Below are 19,202 nucleotides of genomic sequence, written 5' to 3'. Positions count from 1 at the left end.
CACCCAGTCATATATTAATGATTTCCAGCTTTTGTGCAAACCTTATCCAAGGAAAGCCTGCACAGCTGGCTCTGCTAGTACATGGTATTCATGGTGCTTACCAAGAAGTCTTCATCCTCGACGGATCCTGGCACTGAATTCGCGTTTCTTGGAAACAGAACGGTGGACGCTAGACACTATTAGCTGATGGCCATACAATCTACATTGGGAATGTCTTGAACACTTCTGACAGCATTGGGCCAGATGGCCTTTTTATTATCGGTCAGGAGCAGGACACCTTTGGGGGCTCATTTGAGGAGTATGAGTCATTCTCAGGAAGCATCACTGAGATTCACATATGGGATCAAGTACTGAAAAGAAGTGAAAGTTTTATGGAAAAGTTGTGTCCACCCAACATATCTGGGCTGATTTTCAAGTGGAACTGGGCATCCATGGAAATAGAGTCCTCTCTTACAAAGCTGTGTAGCAGGAGCCCATATAATAGGTAATTTGGCCAGCTTTCAGCATCATCATAATGGGGGAAAAATGAAAGGCTACCACATTCATTTAAAGACGATCTCATCAAGAACAGACACAAATTTACTGCATGCACATGGTTTGGCACGGTATCATTGCTGCACTGGTATTCAGGGCGGGTATGGTTGCTGTGCAGAAAAACAATCACACAGAGGCTAGTCGAAAGTCATTCTGGGATGCACACTTGCACGTTTGCCAAAAATCTGAGAAGCATTTATGTGGGGAATCCACCCATTTGGAAATGTGTGTGTGTGTGTGTGTATTTGGGGAACCAAACAACAGAATCTCAATCAAAATATTGAAAAATGACTCTCCCTCCGCCCCACACACACACACTTTCACACAAAGTATGTGCCTCAAACAAACTCTCTTTAAAATTCATTCTTAGAATGTAGAAAAATACATGACTAACATTTGTTTGAAAACACAAGAGGATCAAATCTTAAACTATCAAAAGTGAATGAGCTTTTCTTATCTAATGAAGTCACCAAAATTACATCCAAAACTGTGCTCCAAATGGCTAGCAAAACATGTTTCATTGCCATTACAGAACAAAAGGAAGCAATTGAATTGTAATGCAGTGATAGTAGTATTTACTTCAGATTGTACCGGAAAAATGAGACCTATAAAGTAACTACTTCTTCTTTGCAGCATCAACAACACAAAGAATTCAGTTTGAGAGTTCTTCCCCACTTTAGCCAACTTCAACATGTTAATAAAATCACACATGTTCATTATTAATGTTTAATGGGGTTTGTGGTCTGACAGAATCCCTCTCAAGCCCGTTTCCCCTGCTTTACTCAATTTCAGCTCCTTACAGTTCTTGTAAATGTTTTGTGACTCACGTCACTTGTAATCCACCCATAACAGCAAACTCTGTCCCATTCTGACTTCATAGTCTCCTATGAGCATTGAGTGTCCAAAATTCACTTCCCAGTAGGTTGAAGACGCGGAAAAGACAACACATTTATACTCATTAAAGAACTTGCTGCCCAGGAACAAACAGTTTTAGGGATTTGTGATTTTTTTTTTCTCATTTCAATTCTTTTGCTGCTGTAGAACATGGGTAGGCGATTGAATAATGTAGGTTACTAAGTACCGTATTTTCCGGACTACAAGGCGCGCCGGACTATAAGGTGCATCTTCAATGAATGGCCCATTTTAAAACTCTGTCCTTATATAAGGCGCACCGGATTATAAGGCGCACCATTTTATCTTTTTTATTTCAACTTCAGACGCAACAAATTACTTTATAATCACAAAATAATGATCCATAGTCTTCTTGATTCATGATTCATAGTCTTCAGCGGGCCACTTATGATTGATTTCATGACACAATGCTTCGGGCCAGTTTAAATTTAGGAATTTGGTCCATATATAAGGCACACCGGACTATAAGGCGCACTGTCGGCTTTTGAGAAGATTTTAGGTTTTTAGGTGCGCCTTATAGTCCAGAAAACACGGTAATGTGGAAATGTTCAAGAAGAAACGTTGTCCAAACTTAAACAGTGTTGTTGTCTATCATCATGGCTACATTAGTTTCCTTTTTCTTTTTAACCCTCCACTTTTATTCATCTAGGTAACATATCTGTCATTTTGGACTCTATCTTGGGTGGAGATTCCTCAGAGAATCGGACATTTTCCCTAGAGTTTGTCCAAACCCCCCAGCCTGACAGAGTGTGCGACATTTTTGATCCTGTTACAGGGAGTTTGGCCCACGACGACTGTGACACTTATCGAGGAGCCATCTGCCAGTACAAGAAAGGTGCCTTTGACAAAGTGTATTGTGACAATGCTATGCCATTTTCACGTGTGTCAAGATAGCGTCTTTGAATCATATGTAAATAATTTAGTATCAGCCTGTGTTGAAAAGCCGATTTTCTATTTTCTGCTTGCCCTAGACTCTGTCGCTCCCCTTCTCAAACGGAAAAGAGTCAAAATAAATTTTTAACTTGAAGGGGCCTATTTTTGTCGACAGGTGCATCTCTGGTTTTCTGTTTCAGAATTTGAGTTGCACCTCCCTGTGGGCTGTTCTCTATCATACTCTCCCTGACAATTTGTTGACTGAAAATAGACTAGAATTTAGACAAGCTCAAAGCAGGTGTAAGTTGTGGCACTGGTTGTGTGATGCGATTTTACTGGATTTGATTGAGGCGCAGGTCGACAGAGCTTGAGCTCTACTGATGCCCTTTTGGACCTGCGCCTGTCTCCCAAAATACCAAAAGAAAGTAAACTCCACCCATGTGCATAGTCAGACAGAGGTTTGGGCCAAATTTGTGTTTGGCACACAAATAGTGGCCACAGTAGCATAGCAAGTTTAATTATTTTCTATTCTCTGGGGAGGTGTGCAAAACACTTTGAAAACCACTGAAGATTGTTCATATTTTGTGTGTAATAATTGTTTTTTATTAACTTGCTTTTATGAATGCAATTCCATTTTGTTAGTTATAGAAGATCAGGATGATTCTCATTCCCCAAAGATGCCATTCTTCAGCATATTGAACCAGTATCCTTTACCCGGTCCTGTAAGTTAAACTTTCTCAGTGTCCTTTTTTATGTTTGTAAATGTTACATTTTAAGGCAAAAATGTATCATTGTAGGAATATAACACTACATGATAGCGCAAACTGATATTTATCTATCATCTCTTTTGGATGTTAAATGAGCAGATTCCTTCCTGGGACAGAGAGATAAATTCACTGCATCAACTGGCCCGGGCTGTCCTGCACAAAATTGAGGCTGGTGGTCCCAATGTCCTCACGTCCAATGATATCCACTATGTGTCTAAAAGGATGGAGATGGGCTTGTCTGCACTGGCTATTAGCCATGCAACCGGCACTAACGCTGCAGAGGCCATGACGTCCATTGCTAAAGATTACGTAAAGATGTCGAGTCTGATCCTAGAGCCTCATGTGGCTCAACAATGGATTGGTTTAACCGATGGCGGGGTGAGGATTGACAAAAGCATCCTTTTGAGAAAGATACACCTTGAATTATTTTCTTTTCTCTTATGTCATTTTTAACAAGCCAAAATTCCTGGCATGATGTATAATTGAAATGTTTGTTTGTTGTTTTTATCTGATTTTCTTCAACAGATCAACATGGGACCTTTTACAATCGTCAATAGTATTGACAGTCTTTCTGAAACTCTGGCAGACATACTATCTGCTGAAGGAAAAAGCTTCTCACTTTTTACCAAGAACATAGGTAATGTCTAAAACGTCTTAATATATACCATAACATATTGTGATATGCCTACATTTAGTACTAGTAGTACCACATATGTTATTGGTTTTAGTAATTTCTCTGGAGGGTTACAAATATCAGAAAGAGTAATTTTTCACTGGTCTACGTAATTAATAACATCCATCATTCCGATTTTTGTTTTACATTAAATGTGCTTTTTGTGTTTTTCTTTGCGCCGTGGCTTCTGCTGTTTTTTGTGAGTAGACATACTCATAAGGAGCCACAAACTGACTGAAATAAGCTGCTGTCAATCATTTAAACCATTTGACATCAGCTCCAGCACAATGAGGGGAACTGCTCAGGATGAGCTGCTAATCCCAGACTCAGAGTTACAGAGAATTCAGAAACTTGGTAACAAAAATAGACAAAATCTTGCTGCACTTTGCTTCACATTATTTTTACCGGCACAATTTCTTTTCTGATTTTAGGACATAAGGATGTGATGTTCATTCACACTCACTACAGCCATTTGAATGAGATTTTATCTGGAGCTGCAGAGCCTTTTCTGAGTCGGCATGATCAAGTGAAAAGGTTGGACATTTAATGATCTTATATTCTGAGAAGTCAATCGTGATGGAGGAAATGTAAAGATTTGTCCCTCCTTTTTAACTGACATTTACTGAGGATGTGTCTCTTCAGATTTGTCTCAGGTCACCTGGCTTCTGCTGTGATATCAGCCACCGTCCGCGATGCTTCAAAGGCCCAAACAATCCCTGTTGCTGTCAAGTACACGTTATCATCATCACATGGGGTAAGCAAGCTTGAGTAATAATCCTTATATTGTGCTTCAGTGAAAATGTCTTGTTCAACATTGAAGATTGAACATGCTCATCTGATAGGGCCAGGGATATATCCAGATATGTTGCTTGTATATACAGCGGAATGAATTGCAGCTAGAAATAGGAATGACTATTTATTTTATGATTCTAAGTCTTTTTAAGAATTTGACTGGCTGTGTCGAAGTGATTGCTGTGTGATCTCGCAATTAAATCAAAATGCAGTGCACTACTTGGCTGCAAACAGTTTGCACATACAAATGCGGGTGATGTAATCTTGGCTATGGGAAGTTGAGCTACACCCATGAAGACTTTTGCCGACCATTATGCTCAGTACAACATTGGTGTTGAAACAGTGGTGAGATTCTCCAATCTCAGTAAAATAATTTTAACAAAATAACAAATAATCAATGGTCACATTCACCATAGTTGATTAAATACATGTACTCGAATGTCCATTCCTAATGACAACCGACTTGCATTCTTTAAGTATCACAAAGGAGATACTATATCACTTTGACTTCATACAATGCTTGTGGTCTTATGAGCACGACACTAGAGTTGTCATAAAATTGCAATTAGTTCACATGCTATTGCATTGCAAGTAAATTCAATAAATATTATCACCAAAATGTAGTGTTGAATTTGTTTCTGTTTCCTTAAGGACTATGTGCAGAGATCTTCTCCAGTCTGTGCCTTCTGGAATTTCAGCCTGATGTAGGTTTCATCAGCAAAACAATGAATTCAATTGTGTCATTTAATCACGTAGTTAGTGATTGTGTTCTTGTGCATTTCTCTGTGGTGTGTCATAGGAATAATCATACCAGTGGTTGGTCCAGTGATGGCTGCAGCGTCATCTTTGCTGGCTCTGGCGTTACTTCTTGTCTATGCAACCATACCACAAACTTTGCAGTATTGATGAATTACTTGAATCCAAAGGTGAGTCATTTGGCATGTACAGTATTAAACACAAAATTAATTTTAAAATGTACTCAGAATCTGGCGAGCAAAACATGCCGAAAGTGATAACGGTACATTAATACTGTGCAAAAAACAATCCGGAGTCTGTTTTTATCCAACAGGTGACAATCACAGTGATCTAGTTTTAAAACATACTTTTTTGTATTTGCCAGTTTTTTTTTATTTTTATTGAAAGGCACAGGTTTAGTAAGCCCTAGCTAACAATATTCTCCACTCTTCTTTTTTCACCCATCGTCCCAGTGGACTCCTGAGGAAGAGCTTGTTTTGACCAAGCTGACCTTCATTGGCTCAGGAGCATCTTTGTGTGCTCTGGTGGTGACATTGATGCTGTTCACCGTGTTGGAGTGAGTATTTCCTAATGTTGTCTTGCTCATCCGCAAAATTACTTGCTTCTCGAGTAATGAAAGCAGTATACAACTGTTCTCTTAAATGGTTTTGATGTCCCACCAATACACCAAAAAGATCACTATATGATCATCGTTGCGGTAGCAGGCATTGCTTTTCTTCTGTGGCCGTTTAGAATATTGACTGGTGCTAATCTTCTAATTACGGTTGTGTGCACATGAGTTCACTCCAAAGGTTTATGGTAGCATTTTGCTGCTGGTAATTAGCTGAAGGGTCACAGAGGGATGGCAATAGGCCATGAAGGAGCTGCTATCAAAATGTATTTACTGTAGTCTACTGAGTGTCAGCTTGCCTTGTACATGTAATATGCATAAAAGCATTAAACAATACTTGAGTGTCTTATTTAGTTATTGATAATTTAATTCAATGAGCTATTTCATTTTTTTGTTTCTATTGACAGTCTTTTGTGAAAGCTTCACAAAATTCAAATCATTTTTTCACTCGTTTTCCACTAGCATACCTCGATCTGATAGGACATCCATCCATAAGAACTTGTTCATTGCGCTGATCTGTGCTCAAGTGATTCTGCTCTGCAGTGGCTCGGCCATTCACAACAAGGTACAGTACAAACTCATTGAATTGGGTGACAAGACAGTAATTAGTGATAGTGATGGTTGAAGTTTTACTCACAATTTACTATACTGATTGTTCAATTTAAATGATTCTTATTCGGTATGATAATCATGATTATAATTTGCTAAACGTGTTATTAAACTGCTAACACATAATGTGATACAAAACTCTAATGTCCTATATTCACCCAATGGTCAGTCACGGGTCAGTAGTTGATTATTTGACCCTAGGTCATGTCCGGGTCAGCTGTACCTCTTGGGGTTGCTTTTTGGACTATTCAATAAATGGTTTGAAATGTAGAAAATATCCCAAGCAGTCATTAAGTGTGTCTCCTGTCGATTTTAATTAGGTATTTTAGTCAGTTCATATTTAATTGATCAGAATTGTCTTGGGTGTATTTTTACTATTTTTTCCGGCCAAGTAATCCAAGTCTATGTACTGTAGTGACATTTGCATCTGCTTTGCTGTGCTCGTAGGTTGCGTGTACACTTGTGGCAGCATTGCTCCACCTCTTCTTTATGGCTGCCTTCAGCTGGATGTTGGTTGAGGGTCTGCTGCTTTGGAGCAAGGTGGTTGCTGTCAATCTCAGTGAAGAAAGACACATGAAGTATTATTATCTCATCGGCTGGGGTACAGTGATTTTATCTTGGGATACTTTCAATTCTATTACATTATGAACGTGAAATAGCAAAAATAGTATTTCCATTCAAATTGTACTGTGACATTATTTATCTTGCATTTTGCCTACATTTGTTGTATTTATTTATGTTACTCTTCACAATCCTTTATGTCTCCATTTTGCCTACATTTGTTCTATTTATTTATGTTACTCTTCACAATCCTTTATGTCTCCACTGTTTTTTTTTTTTTTACTTCTCAACCTTCTTTTAGGTCTGCCAGTTCTTATAGTCACCATCACATTGGCTTCGGCCTCAGGCAAATACTTGGCGGATGGCTATTGTTGGCTCAGTGTCCAGAACGGTGTCATATGGGGCTTTGCTGGGCCTGTCATCTTCATCATCATGGTCAGCAAATTACACCCGAGCCATCCCTCGATTTACAATATAATGTATTTTGTTCATTGCTGACATAACCGATGCCACGTGCAAGTAACATTAACCCATGCCTGAAAACTGCACTGCAACCAAGAGATTCAAAATAATTCCGTTATCAACTTCTTAATCCATCTTTTTCAGTTTTTTGTGCTTTGTTTGCTTAGTAGGTACAGTAATTTCTTGTTTGTGTGTAAGTTAGTTGAAAAAATTAATTCAAATTATCTGTCCCCCTGATTTGTTTTCATAATAAGTATTGTGAATGGTTTATTTTTAATTTTTATTTTTTTTATATATTTCATTACAGGTGAATGTCATGGTACTCACTAGGGTGGTGGTCATCACTATCTCCACAGCCAAGAGGCGCTCCATTATGTTGGCGATGGGTGCCAGTCCTCTGGAACAAACCTACGAGCAAGTTAGGTACTGGCCATGAGGGGGCGCTATTTGTCCTCTTTTTAAAACTTTTTCAACATTGCGACAGGCCTTGGAACGGGCGGCTGTCTTCTGAAGGTACCAGAGAAAAGGATTTGTCATTTGTAAAATAGTGAGGCTCATTCATCAAGTAAGATAGAAATACATTTTGAATTGATTATATTAGTGTTGTCTATAAAATATTCATCAGTTTTCAGCCACTTCAAATGCTTTCAAGCCCTCTGTCCCTGAATGTTTTAGGGTCTTTTACTTTTGATCAGACACATGAATTAATTCAGACAAATTGTCTTTTTCTGTATTGACAATTAGATAACATATTATGCTAATATAATCGTGTATACAGTTTGACTTTTTAAATGATTTGGCTCGGTTATAAATGAATGTTTATAATGCAATTCTGCTTTTTTCCACCCATTTTGACTAGCAAATTAGGAATGGGATTGAGAAAAAAGATCCACTTATAGCTGAAGTTATGTATGATTTCTGCAATTTCAATGAGGAAACAGGCAGGAATATATTTAATTGTATGATTTATTTAAACTTTGGAAACATTTGTTAAAAACTAAAATAACCTTTAAAAAGACAATTGTCTAAATTATTATTTTTTTCAAACGTAGTCTGTAAACTCAGTGTGTATTTTTTTGCAACATCTTCCAAATTTCATCAATAAATATTAATTATAACATGATAAAGAAAGATGAGGAAGTGTTACAAGTCTGTCTTTCTACAATATCTATAATTGTAAATTTACAGTAGTTGGTCATTTGAAGTCTGTCCAAAAATCAATTCCGACTCAAATGTCTAATCAAATAAACTAGCCAATTACGTAAACCATTGCATTATGAAAATAATTACCTTGGGCTTTCCATTTCCCCTGTAAATACGTGTGTAAAATCTTTTGGGCTGATTTGTCTTTTTTGTACTTTACGTTGCCATGCAGAAACATCACAGCTGTGTTTCTGGTCAAACTAGTATGAACTAATCTGCGTGAATCTCTCCCACATGTGATCCAGTAGATTTCCGACCAGAAGTCTTGTAAATGATTCTATTGGTGAAAGTTATGTCAAATTGTGTATTTTTTTTTCTCAACCTCAGCCCACCAGGCCTCACAGTAGGCACACTATACACATTTTCAAAGCTGTCCTTGAACCATTTGGCACCCCTGGGTGGCAGCCATCTCGGAAACTTAAACAAATTCCTCCAATGAATAAGCTAGGGCCTGCCGCCATCCCTGTCACAATTTGAACACACACATTCACAGCTGGTGTGGTTTGGCAGTCACCTGAGTGGGAAGCTAATTCCACTCTAAATAGAATTAAATGAGATTTAAGGTGGGAAGTTGTCACCCTGTGGGTCTTCCCAGCCACACAGCCACTGCTAGTCATCCAAGGTTAGACAACGACAAGGACAAATATCCTCCCAAAAACTGCTAAGAAGAAAAAGTTAGAAAAGTGCCAACGTCCATAAGGAATGATTTGAATATTAACCCAGGATGGTTTGCCATCATGTTTAGCCTCTTTATCATTTGTGTGTGTTAAAACCCTGCATGGGTACTGTGTGCTTAACATTATTGTCATATGATCACAGGGCTGCTGTTAAAGCAGTTTTGGTTCTGCTGCCCATTCTTGGATTGACGTGGCTGTGTGGTGTCCTTGTGCCTTTCTCCATTGTCATGGCCTACATCTTCATCCTTCTCAATTCTCTACAGGTACACACCAAGTGACACAATAGCAAAGATGTTACAAGCATACAATAACCCACACATGAATCATAGTGAACATTATTATTATTGTTATTATTATTATTATCATCATCTAAAGTAAAGTGAAAACCTAAAGAAGATGAAACAAATATTTAAACGTGGTGGTAGTTCTCACTCTAACCAAATTAGCATAACCTCAATTTCATCCTCCATTTCTTACATTCCATTCGAAAAATATAAGAATGAAAACACAACTGCAACCAGGAAAAAAAAACTCTAGTTACAAACTTAATCCTGTGGGGGTTTTTTTCTTGTAAGGAGAAGTTGAAAGGTTTTCCATCATACCTTCTTCTTTTTCTCTGAATGTACACAGTTTGTCAAGGCTTTTATTTGTCAGTAGCAAAGGCTAGTGCAGAAATGGGAGTAATAAAAAAATGACAGAGAGGATTTCTTTCATTTTAACAGTTGAATTGCATTTATATTGTTTATTTGCATTATTCCCGTCATAGGCAATCTAAGGTCAACATGATTGTGATGATCAATTCAAATGCTTTTAGTGCTAAAATCTGAAGGGTAGATTTATCACAGAATTTTAGAGAGGAGCTATATTACAGTTAAATTCTTTACCTTGATGTTGTTGACATTGTTGAAAATTTGTGGTAAACTTTTATAGATAATTATTGCCTCAATTCTCAGATCCTTTTGCCCCCTTTTTTTTAATGAAATTCTCAAAGGTTAGTAGTTTTTCACATATTACCCAGAATCCATCAGTTGTAGAATATTTAATTGAGCTGTATTTTAAGGAAAGAATCAATAAAGGTTTTAACTGTTGTCTGATAATTAAGTGGGCCACTCGCAACAAATAGCTTTTTCCTTATAGCTAAGGATATTTTTCCATGAAGATAATTAATGCACATGATTTTGCTGTGCTAATCAGCCTGAACATATAGATCCTCTCTCATTAGAGTAATTTCTGTGTTTTGGTTCTAAACCTTGATCAATGCGTCTTCCATTATCTTACCACTGTCACCTGTCACAGTTATCGTGCATATTTGGCATCTTTTCTTGTCAATGGCAGTAACTGACTTCAGTAGAGAGTCCTGACCTGAATCCCATCCAACACCTTTGGGATGAAAATTTAGAGCCAGACGCTCAGGTCCAACATTTGTGACCTCTGACCTCACAAAGGTCGTTCTGGATGATTTGACATCATTCATTTCCAGAGACATACTGTGTCTGAAGTCAGAGTGTGAGGTGTTTCTTGTTGCAGTGATACAAGAGCTGGTCACTAAAAGCTCGAGCATAATGGAATAGAATTAAAAGTGGCAGGGTGAAAGCTTTGATTCAAGGTAGAATCATTTGAGGTGTGTGAGAAATTGAATGTATCCTTTTCATTACATTTCTTGTGAATTTCGATATACTAAATGGTGACTTTTCTCTCACTGCTGAATCCTATAGACTCCATATCCATTCCCAATAGTGGTATTCTATACCGCTCATTCTCACTAGAGTCGTTGGTGTGCCGGAGCCCATGCCAGGTGATTTCAGGCAAAAGGCACAAAACACCCAAGACTATGCAAAACATTGCTGAAAATGATTGGGAATTAGAAAAGAAAAAAAGGTTTCATAGAATTGTTGTTTGCCCGTCATTTTTACTGGCCCAAGCCAAAGCACCATAAAGCTAAAGTGTCAGGCTTTTACTGTTGAATCAATAAAACAGATAATGGTGACATTTCATTGCGCGTGATCGTACACTTCTAGTCCTCATTTTCCCTTGTGAGCCTTTGTAATATGCCTCCACACTTCTTTTAGTTGAACTATTGCTCTTTACTGTAATCGAGCAACTTGAGTCAACATTCACAGTATATGATATTACTAAGTTTTGAAACTCTGAAAAGGAAGACGTATCCAAAAGACAGTTGTTTTTACAGTGCTTTTGTAACTTGATCCATTTACAGCAGGCACCTACAGTATTTTGAACAATTGGAAATTCCTTTACTTTCCTCTTGGTGATTTTATTTTATTTTTCCCCACCGCTTCTATATATTTACTGTAAAATAATCAAACCAAATTTTGGGTTACTCCTTTTTGGTGGTTATTATAAATATTTCTTTTTGACAATATAATTTCCCTCATGGGATGAATAAAGTTTTTATTGAAAAAGCACTCATTCATTCAAACAATCACGACACAGCATCTGCAAAGTTTCAGAAGCTATGCTATTCTCTTGAGTCTCTTTGAACTTCTATCTCGGAGTAAGTTTTATGTGGATCTTTACCATAAATACAGGCATGCCTCATCTACTTACTTATCAGGTGAAAGATAAATAGCACATGTGGTAAGAGGGCAAGGGAGTGTTTGTGGGGCCCATAAATCGCTCCACCCACTGTCATCCAATCTCTAGCCAATGTCATTCAAAACTTTTCGCACTATCCATTACCTAGGTATAATAGGCTCTTGGCCCTGCTATGCCCATCCTATTATTAGTCCATAACATCAAACTATCAACAAGTTTGATCAACGGGTGAGGTGAGTGCAACAAGAAGCTGAAGACAACAAAGTGGGGAGATGAAGGAAGTTGCGTTATAACAAAAATGTTACGCTGCTGAAATACTAGGTGTTAGCTGATGCCCAGCTAATTTAGCTTGTCTTGTCAATTTTCTTCTATTTTTTGTTAGATTTTGGTATTGTGATGATGTGATGTGAAAGTGAAGCTTCAAATTGGCTTCATGAACCAGTTGTAGTTTTTGACCACTCTAGATGGTCCGGTGGGTTTGAATGGAGGATAAGAAATGGCAATTCCGTGTACTTTTCTAGAGGAGTCAAAAAATACAACAACTGGTTCATGAAGCAAATTTGAAACTTGATTTTACAATCACTTTTGGACAATATTGCCCATCCCTTTTCAAGTTCTAATTCCGAAGTCAAATTCCTTGTTTGGCACGCTCAAACATGGCGAATAAAAAACTCTTGAATCTTGACTCTTGAATTCCCCACTCTTCTACTCGACAGACAAACTGTACATTTGAGTTGCTAGTATAACATTGAACTGTTTATTCAATGTGGGGGAATTGCCTATTTTTTTATATCAATAAAATTTGACATTTGGTAGTAATATAAGCAGTATAGAAAATGAACGATGTTCCATTCATCCATTCGTCCAGCAACCCACACAAGCATGGCAAGAAAAAAGTCGACTGTTTCGGACATGCTAACCACATGCAATGTCCATTATGTTCTATATTTAAACAATAATGTAAGGATGATGAAAACTTTCAAGTTTAAGTAGTCATAGGTATAATCATGTAGATTTATTTATAAATCCATGTTTTAATTGGTGTCTTTGATAATTATGAGGTGCGGTTGAAAAACAAACAAACGCGCGACATGATTGTTTGCATTTCCATTGTGAGGGAAAATAACTTTCCCTTTGAAAAGTAGTCCTGTTTGTATTGCATCCTCAATTACCAGCCGCAGCATTAAAACAATATTCAAACAGGATACCAAGGTCAGACTGATTCTCACCAAGCCTCTCTGAGGTGCCACTTCTAATGAGGGCGTTGAACAGCCTTTTTAAGTTGTATATTTATAGTGTTTTGTCTCAACTTGTACTTATTTGTCCTTTTCCATGTTTGCCTGTTTTCTTGCATTTTACACTTTTATCGGTGTCTGAATTTAAATTGTGGCTGATTTCACATTGTGGTCACCTATTTTTACAGTCAAAATTAAGTCTTTCACGCAACACAATGCCTTCGCTCCCCTCAAAAAAAGGACTAAAATGAGTCAATTTCGACAGTATTGTGAAATCCTTTATTCTTAACTTGTATCAAAGAGAGGTCAAGAAACGGCATAATATCAAATGTGAAAAATAAAGTGAATAACACACTTCCTGTTAAAAGAGGGAGAAAATTCCTAGCGTTGTAAGGCCTCTCTTTGTGTTAAACCTGCTGACATTTATTTGGCTTAGAATTACCTGCCTGCTCAATTTGGTAATAGCCTGTGTCATAAGAAAGCAAACCATCATTTTTGTGCGTGTCTCGCCTTACCTGTGTGTGGTTCTACACAGCTTTCTGGCTTTTTGAAGAACAACTTCAGTTTGAAACAACTGTAAGGGGGACTTATACCTTGTGAGGACGTTTTTGTTGAGTCCTCACAAACGGCAGTGTCAAAAATTAGGAAGGTGAGGATTAGAAGTTTTAACCTCAGCAGATGTGCCCTTTCATCGGTTTCAGAACTCTTGATCTCACTGCCCTACATCACCGTCACACACCCTGTCAATTGACAACGTGGGGGGGCAATGGCCATGCTATTTTTATTTTCACCTCCTTTATTTTTGTTGCTCACAAAAATCTAGTTTTGGGGGTTTACATTTATACATACAATACATGCATACAGTATTCATTCGGTGTTGGCTGGTTGTGATTAGGTTAGAAATTGTCCTGGTTTCTGTTACACTGCCACACTGCAGTAGATCTGTAGAATTTCTGCAGCTTTGATGCATACTTTGTGGATAATTAGTGAGAACTGGGTCAGGACAGGGCAAGAAAGCAAAACCATGTTGTTCTTCTAGTGGGTGGCAGGGAGATGGTGGGATAGAGTTGAAGTGGGGGTTAGAGTGTCGGGAGGTTAAAAGGCTGTCAAATATTAGTGCCAATTCACATTGAGACATTTTCTTTTCACTGCATTAAGGTCAAAGCAAATAAGCACTGCTGTCGGTTCTTTTTCTAGACTCTTTTTTTGGTGGGTGGATAACATATCGTACCAATTTTGATATTGTTTTTTGTGAATTTAAGAAAAAACACATAGGAGAGGTAGATTGGTATATCGCACGCTTAATATGGTATAACTTAGGGTATTTGTGGAGGAAGGCACTGGAGTCACTTCATAGGGTAATGGGGTAGAGCAGGGGTCGGGAACCTATGGCTCGGGAGCCAGATATGGCTCTTTTAACGTTCTTAAAAACGTTCTTAAAAAGAATACATTAGTACACTCAAAACATTGTTGGTCTTAATTAAATTCCATGCATTTACAGTATTTTCCGCACTATAAGGCGCAATTAAAAACCTTCCAATTTTTTCAAAAGCTGACAGTGCGCCTTATAATCAGGTGCGCCTTATATATGGACCATTATTGAGCTACTACAGCAGGCGTGTCCAAAGTCCGGCCCGCGGGCCAAATGTATATACTTATCTTATATATGGACAAAGTTTTTAAATGGGGCATTCATTGAAGGTGCGCCTTATAATCCGGTGCGCCATATACATGGACAAAGTTTTAAAATAAGCCATTCATTGAAGGTGCGCCTTATAATCCGGTGCGCCTTATAGTGCGGAAAATACGGTAATTGTATTTAACCTATTGTTTTTTTTAAATGGTATGGCTGTCACGGGAAATTCTTTTTAAAAAATGGGCATTCATGGCTCTGTCTGCCAAAAAGGTTCCCGACCCCTGGGGTAGAGGGTTTTGCACGCTGTAGTCATTGATCCAGCAAAATTATGATCAGGTGATTGTTTCCTTCGCATATCCGTAGCAGAAATATGCCGGTGAGATATTTCAGTGTTGTGAGGCCCATTAGCATTTACTAGACCCACTATTGTTCTGTGAAAGCAAACAAAAAAGTGGCAATGTGAGCTAAGAAACAACAGCATGGCCAGCAGGACCTTGATTGGGATATCGAGCGTAGTCTTCACTGGTCCCTTCCTGGGGTGGCCCCTGGCTTGTCACCGACATAGCTTAGGTCATTTCCTATGCACATCAGTGTGCACAGATACGTATATGCTCTTCCCGCTGAGTGTTTACAGCCATATGCTGATTTCTATTAATCTGCTTCTTGTCGGGACAAGGTGGAGGGTGGATCTTGGAGGGTTTGTCTTGGATTTAAAGGCCACAGAAGGTGGGTAAAATGTTCAGTCACACACACACACACAGGCAGGCAGTCGTGAACACACAACCTGAAAGCCCCATCTGACAGATTGCACCAGGCCTGGTCCTCTTTTTACACTGAGCAGATGTGGTCTCACACTTGTTTTCCTTGGTAATTATCCTTCGTTAAGTGAAAGCATGTGCCAATCAAACAGCTTGGCTAGCAAGAGCAGTGCCTGAGCCAGGTTAGGGAGAGAGCGAGGGAGGTAGAGAGACCCTCTCATCTCCTCCTCTTTTTAGAGCATTGTGTCATTACTACATTAAAGCCAATCCTTGCCATGGTGTGAGAGAGCTGCAACAGCTGCAGGACTGACATTATCCCTCGTTGGACTTTCAAGTGGTTGCAAATTTGATGATTATAACAGTTAACACTTGTCATGTCAAATTATAGCTTTATGTCATATGTTTTTTTTGTGGGGCGGGATTGTGTATTAACATCAGAATTATTAATTCATTTAGACATTGTAAAGTAACATAAACTTGAATTACAAATAGCGGTTAGCACTTACCTATGACTCAAAGCTGGGAGGTTCTGAGTTTGAAGAAAGTGTAAATTATTGTCGCTTATAGATTTGGTGGAGCAGTGTCTGCGTTGCTGTTGGGGTACTTAGAGTATTTGTAATTACTATTTTCGGATTAAGTGTCGTGGTAATTGGAAATGTCCTCAAATTTCTTCAATAATTAAAATCATTAACCCACAACATGCTTTAGACACTGCCAACAACAACTAAATTGGGCTTTAAGAAAAAAAAAACATCTCTCCATCCAAATAAAAGACAGCGATAGCAAAGAAAGAGAGAGAAAAAACCCCGAAGATATATGAAGTCTTCATGTCGTTGAACTACCATTCATTTTCACTTTGAGGACCTACGAACCGTGGTGAAGTGTGATTGCATGTGACAGTCGCCAAGTCTGCCTGTTTATCATGATTGATACACGGTTCCATTGTGGCAGTGCAACACACAAACACACACTCGCACAGCAGGAACTGCAGCTTTATGAAGCCCTCTGATATAGAATCACATATTTTGCACAAGCCACATATTCACCAATTACCACACTGACGATCAAACCCTCGATAAAAACCAAACATTTACATCATTTATTGTATGCTGTTGTAGAATGAATGCTTTCTTCTCTGACTAATCAAAATTGTCTAGAGAATTATTGGTGATGTTAAGATTCATTTTCAACTTGTAATTATTATCCCAAAAATATTCTTGCAGCTCTTGTAAACGGACCGTAAGGCCCAGATATGCAGTGAATAGCAACGTTTTTTGTAAAGCTCTCAGTATGTACTCATACTCAAACGATGTATCAGTAAGTTCCCATGAAATCCAAGGTCACATGTTCAATGCAATAAAAAAGCACAAGGCACACCCATTGACCATGTTTAACCCTTAAAACGTGAAAGATGCTCTGTCTTTCCCTTTGTCTGCACTGCTCTCGCCTCCATACTTGGTGATCTTGACACATGCCATTAACCTCAGCTCGCCTCACCTCAACTGTGAGACGGTAGAGCAAAACCATCCCATAATAATACCTGTAACCATCTTTTTTTTTTTCCTGTTTGGTACCCAAAAGCAACTTGTTCCAATTTTGCATATTGCATCCATTTGTCATTGCTAGTCAAGGGCACTGCTGCACAGTCTTGTCAACGGTGCAATTTTATGTTTCAGTTCAAACGGGTGGTGAGTATGTGTGTGTGTGTGATTGTGTGTGTGCGTCTAAGAAGTATCATTCGAGCGATTTTAAATTTGTTTTCATGCCTACAAATGTGTGCATATGAATAAGAGGACACATTTCTCCCGTGCCCGAAGAGTAGACCAAGGGCAAATATCCTGTTGTTCCTTGAGCAAAATATGCACTTTTTATGGCCCCAAAACATTGATGAATCTAGAAGCAGACAAGCACAAGAAAATGATAAAGTGAGGCTTCTTCCAAGTAGGAGCATGGTTTATATTGCTCCTGTTAATCATATTATGTAGTTTTACAGTAACACTCATGCATGCTACTCGTGGTTTGTTGAGAATTTTTAATGATTACCGAGGTCTGTCAGAATAAGCGTTGGATTCACAATTCCCATAATGTGGAATTTTTGTCAGGTCAATAGATTCGATCTGTTTTAGTGTCAATCTTAATCAAATTATCAGGCATCCCCATTCATTTCTTTGCAACTTTTTGACAGTGTTTTTCCGCACTAGCAATTTAGATCTTTTATTTAAGTGGAGGAAAAAATGAACACAAGCCATCCATTTCTTTATGGACCATACTGAAGGTCAGTTAGGGCCTTCCTAAACCTTTTCCCATGAAATTGGAAGCATACATATGTCACAACTGTCATGGTTAAGATTTTGAGACCCATCCCTGATTATTTCATTAATTTCTTAACACTCCCAATACTTTTGGACATCAAGTTTAAGATAAACACAGATGTTAAATTACTGTAAATTGTAGACTTTCAAATAACTTATTCTCATTTCATATCCAATGTGGCTAAGTTACGAACAGTAAAAGAATGCATGTTTATGCATTCTGTTCAGAAGAATATAATGTCCAGCTGCTTTTGCCATGTTTTCCTCCTGTTCAACACTCCCCCCTCGCCCGCTTTCCATCTTTGGGAGAACTTAGTGGTCAAGAAACATGCTGGGATTGACAGTGAAGGCACATCCACTTTGACAAGGGGTTGCCCCAGAGCGCCTCCTTGGATACCTTAGTATTGTTAATTAAACAGTTCTCTGCATCGGCAGAACACTTTGCCTCACTAGTTCAAAGACTCTTTGACCCATGTGCAGAATCTTTGGATCGGTTTTCTACAGCTATGTTTTGCTTGGCGCTTAAGGCAAACCAGCCCTAAATTGTCTTGTTTAAAAGCTAGTTTGTTTACAGTCCGCTTTCGCTCGCTCTCAATAGCCCCACAACCTCTCCATCCCATTACCACATGTGCCTAGTAGAGATTTTTTTTCAAAGGGGCATTTCTAAAAGCCATTGCTCTCCCAATAAGTCCAATTTGTGTAAACATTTTAGAATTATGTTAGCATGTGTAGCAAAAAATTAAATGATTGCCTCATTCCCACCCACCCTCGGTCATACGGGTTTATTTAATCATTAACACAAAAGCGAGCGCTCATCTGTTATTGTTGCTGTGATATAAAATCAATATGACACACCAGCTCAATGCTAGAGCAGTGGCAAACGTCATTTGTCATCGATAGGCAATAAAGATATACAATTGATTTCAGTCTATTCCAATCCACAACCTCCACCATTTATTGCTCTTTTGTGGTAGCAGAAGAAAGAAGTGGAAAGGAATTTGAAAATGGCGATGGAAGGACAACCTTGCAAAGCTCAATTATTCTTAAAGAAAAGGGCTGTGATGCTTTGAGGGCACGTTTATTGTATGTTTGTCGACAAGCCCTGCCGGTAAAATGGGAAGAGCAATGAAATGTTTGGTTTTTTTGGTTGTCATTAATGGGATGCTTTGCTGGTGATTGTTGAATTTTTTTTCCGCAAGTATGTTCTGTATGTTTTGATTTTTTTTTTTTTTGTGCTTTGTATATTTTGTTTCAACATAGAATACGGGTTTTCCAGATT

The 19,202-nt window shown here is 38.4% G+C and overlaps 1 protein-coding gene across 1 annotated transcript in view; it reads left to right on the top strand.

Annotated features, from left to right (window-relative positions):
* The window catches only part of LOC133167280 (adhesion G-protein coupled receptor D2), a 52,725-nt gene that overhangs the window by 2,646 nt on the left and 30,877 nt on the right, over nucleotides 1–19,202 (top strand). Inside the window, exons 5-19 of the mRNA XM_061297963.1 lie at nucleotides 2,096–2,281; nucleotides 2,962–3,041; nucleotides 3,186–3,464; nucleotides 3,612–3,723; nucleotides 3,967–4,113; nucleotides 4,191–4,293; nucleotides 4,402–4,513; nucleotides 5,203–5,255; nucleotides 5,351–5,477; nucleotides 5,760–5,863; nucleotides 6,380–6,482; nucleotides 6,974–7,127; nucleotides 7,389–7,522; nucleotides 7,857–7,972; nucleotides 9,572–9,692. Of these exons, the coding sequence (XP_061153947.1) occupies nucleotides 2,096–2,281; nucleotides 2,962–3,041; nucleotides 3,186–3,464; nucleotides 3,612–3,723; nucleotides 3,967–4,113; nucleotides 4,191–4,293; nucleotides 4,402–4,513; nucleotides 5,203–5,255; nucleotides 5,351–5,477; nucleotides 5,760–5,863; nucleotides 6,380–6,482; nucleotides 6,974–7,127; nucleotides 7,389–7,522; nucleotides 7,857–7,972; nucleotides 9,572–9,692 (1,931 nt within the window). The remainder of the gene's footprint in view (nucleotides 1–2,095; nucleotides 2,282–2,961; nucleotides 3,042–3,185; nucleotides 3,465–3,611; nucleotides 3,724–3,966; nucleotides 4,114–4,190; nucleotides 4,294–4,401; nucleotides 4,514–5,202; nucleotides 5,256–5,350; nucleotides 5,478–5,759; nucleotides 5,864–6,379; nucleotides 6,483–6,973; nucleotides 7,128–7,388; nucleotides 7,523–7,856; nucleotides 7,973–9,571; nucleotides 9,693–19,202) is intronic.

The sequence above is a fragment of the Syngnathus typhle genome, linkage group LG14 (assembly GCF_033458585.1).
Source record: "Syngnathus typhle isolate RoL2023-S1 ecotype Sweden linkage group LG14, RoL_Styp_1.0, whole genome shotgun sequence".
Classification (NCBI taxonomy): Eukaryota; Metazoa; Chordata; class Actinopteri; order Syngnathiformes; family Syngnathidae; genus Syngnathus; species Syngnathus typhle.
Note: the sequence above shows the minus strand (reverse complement) of the source record. Positions and strands in the feature narration are given on the sequence as shown.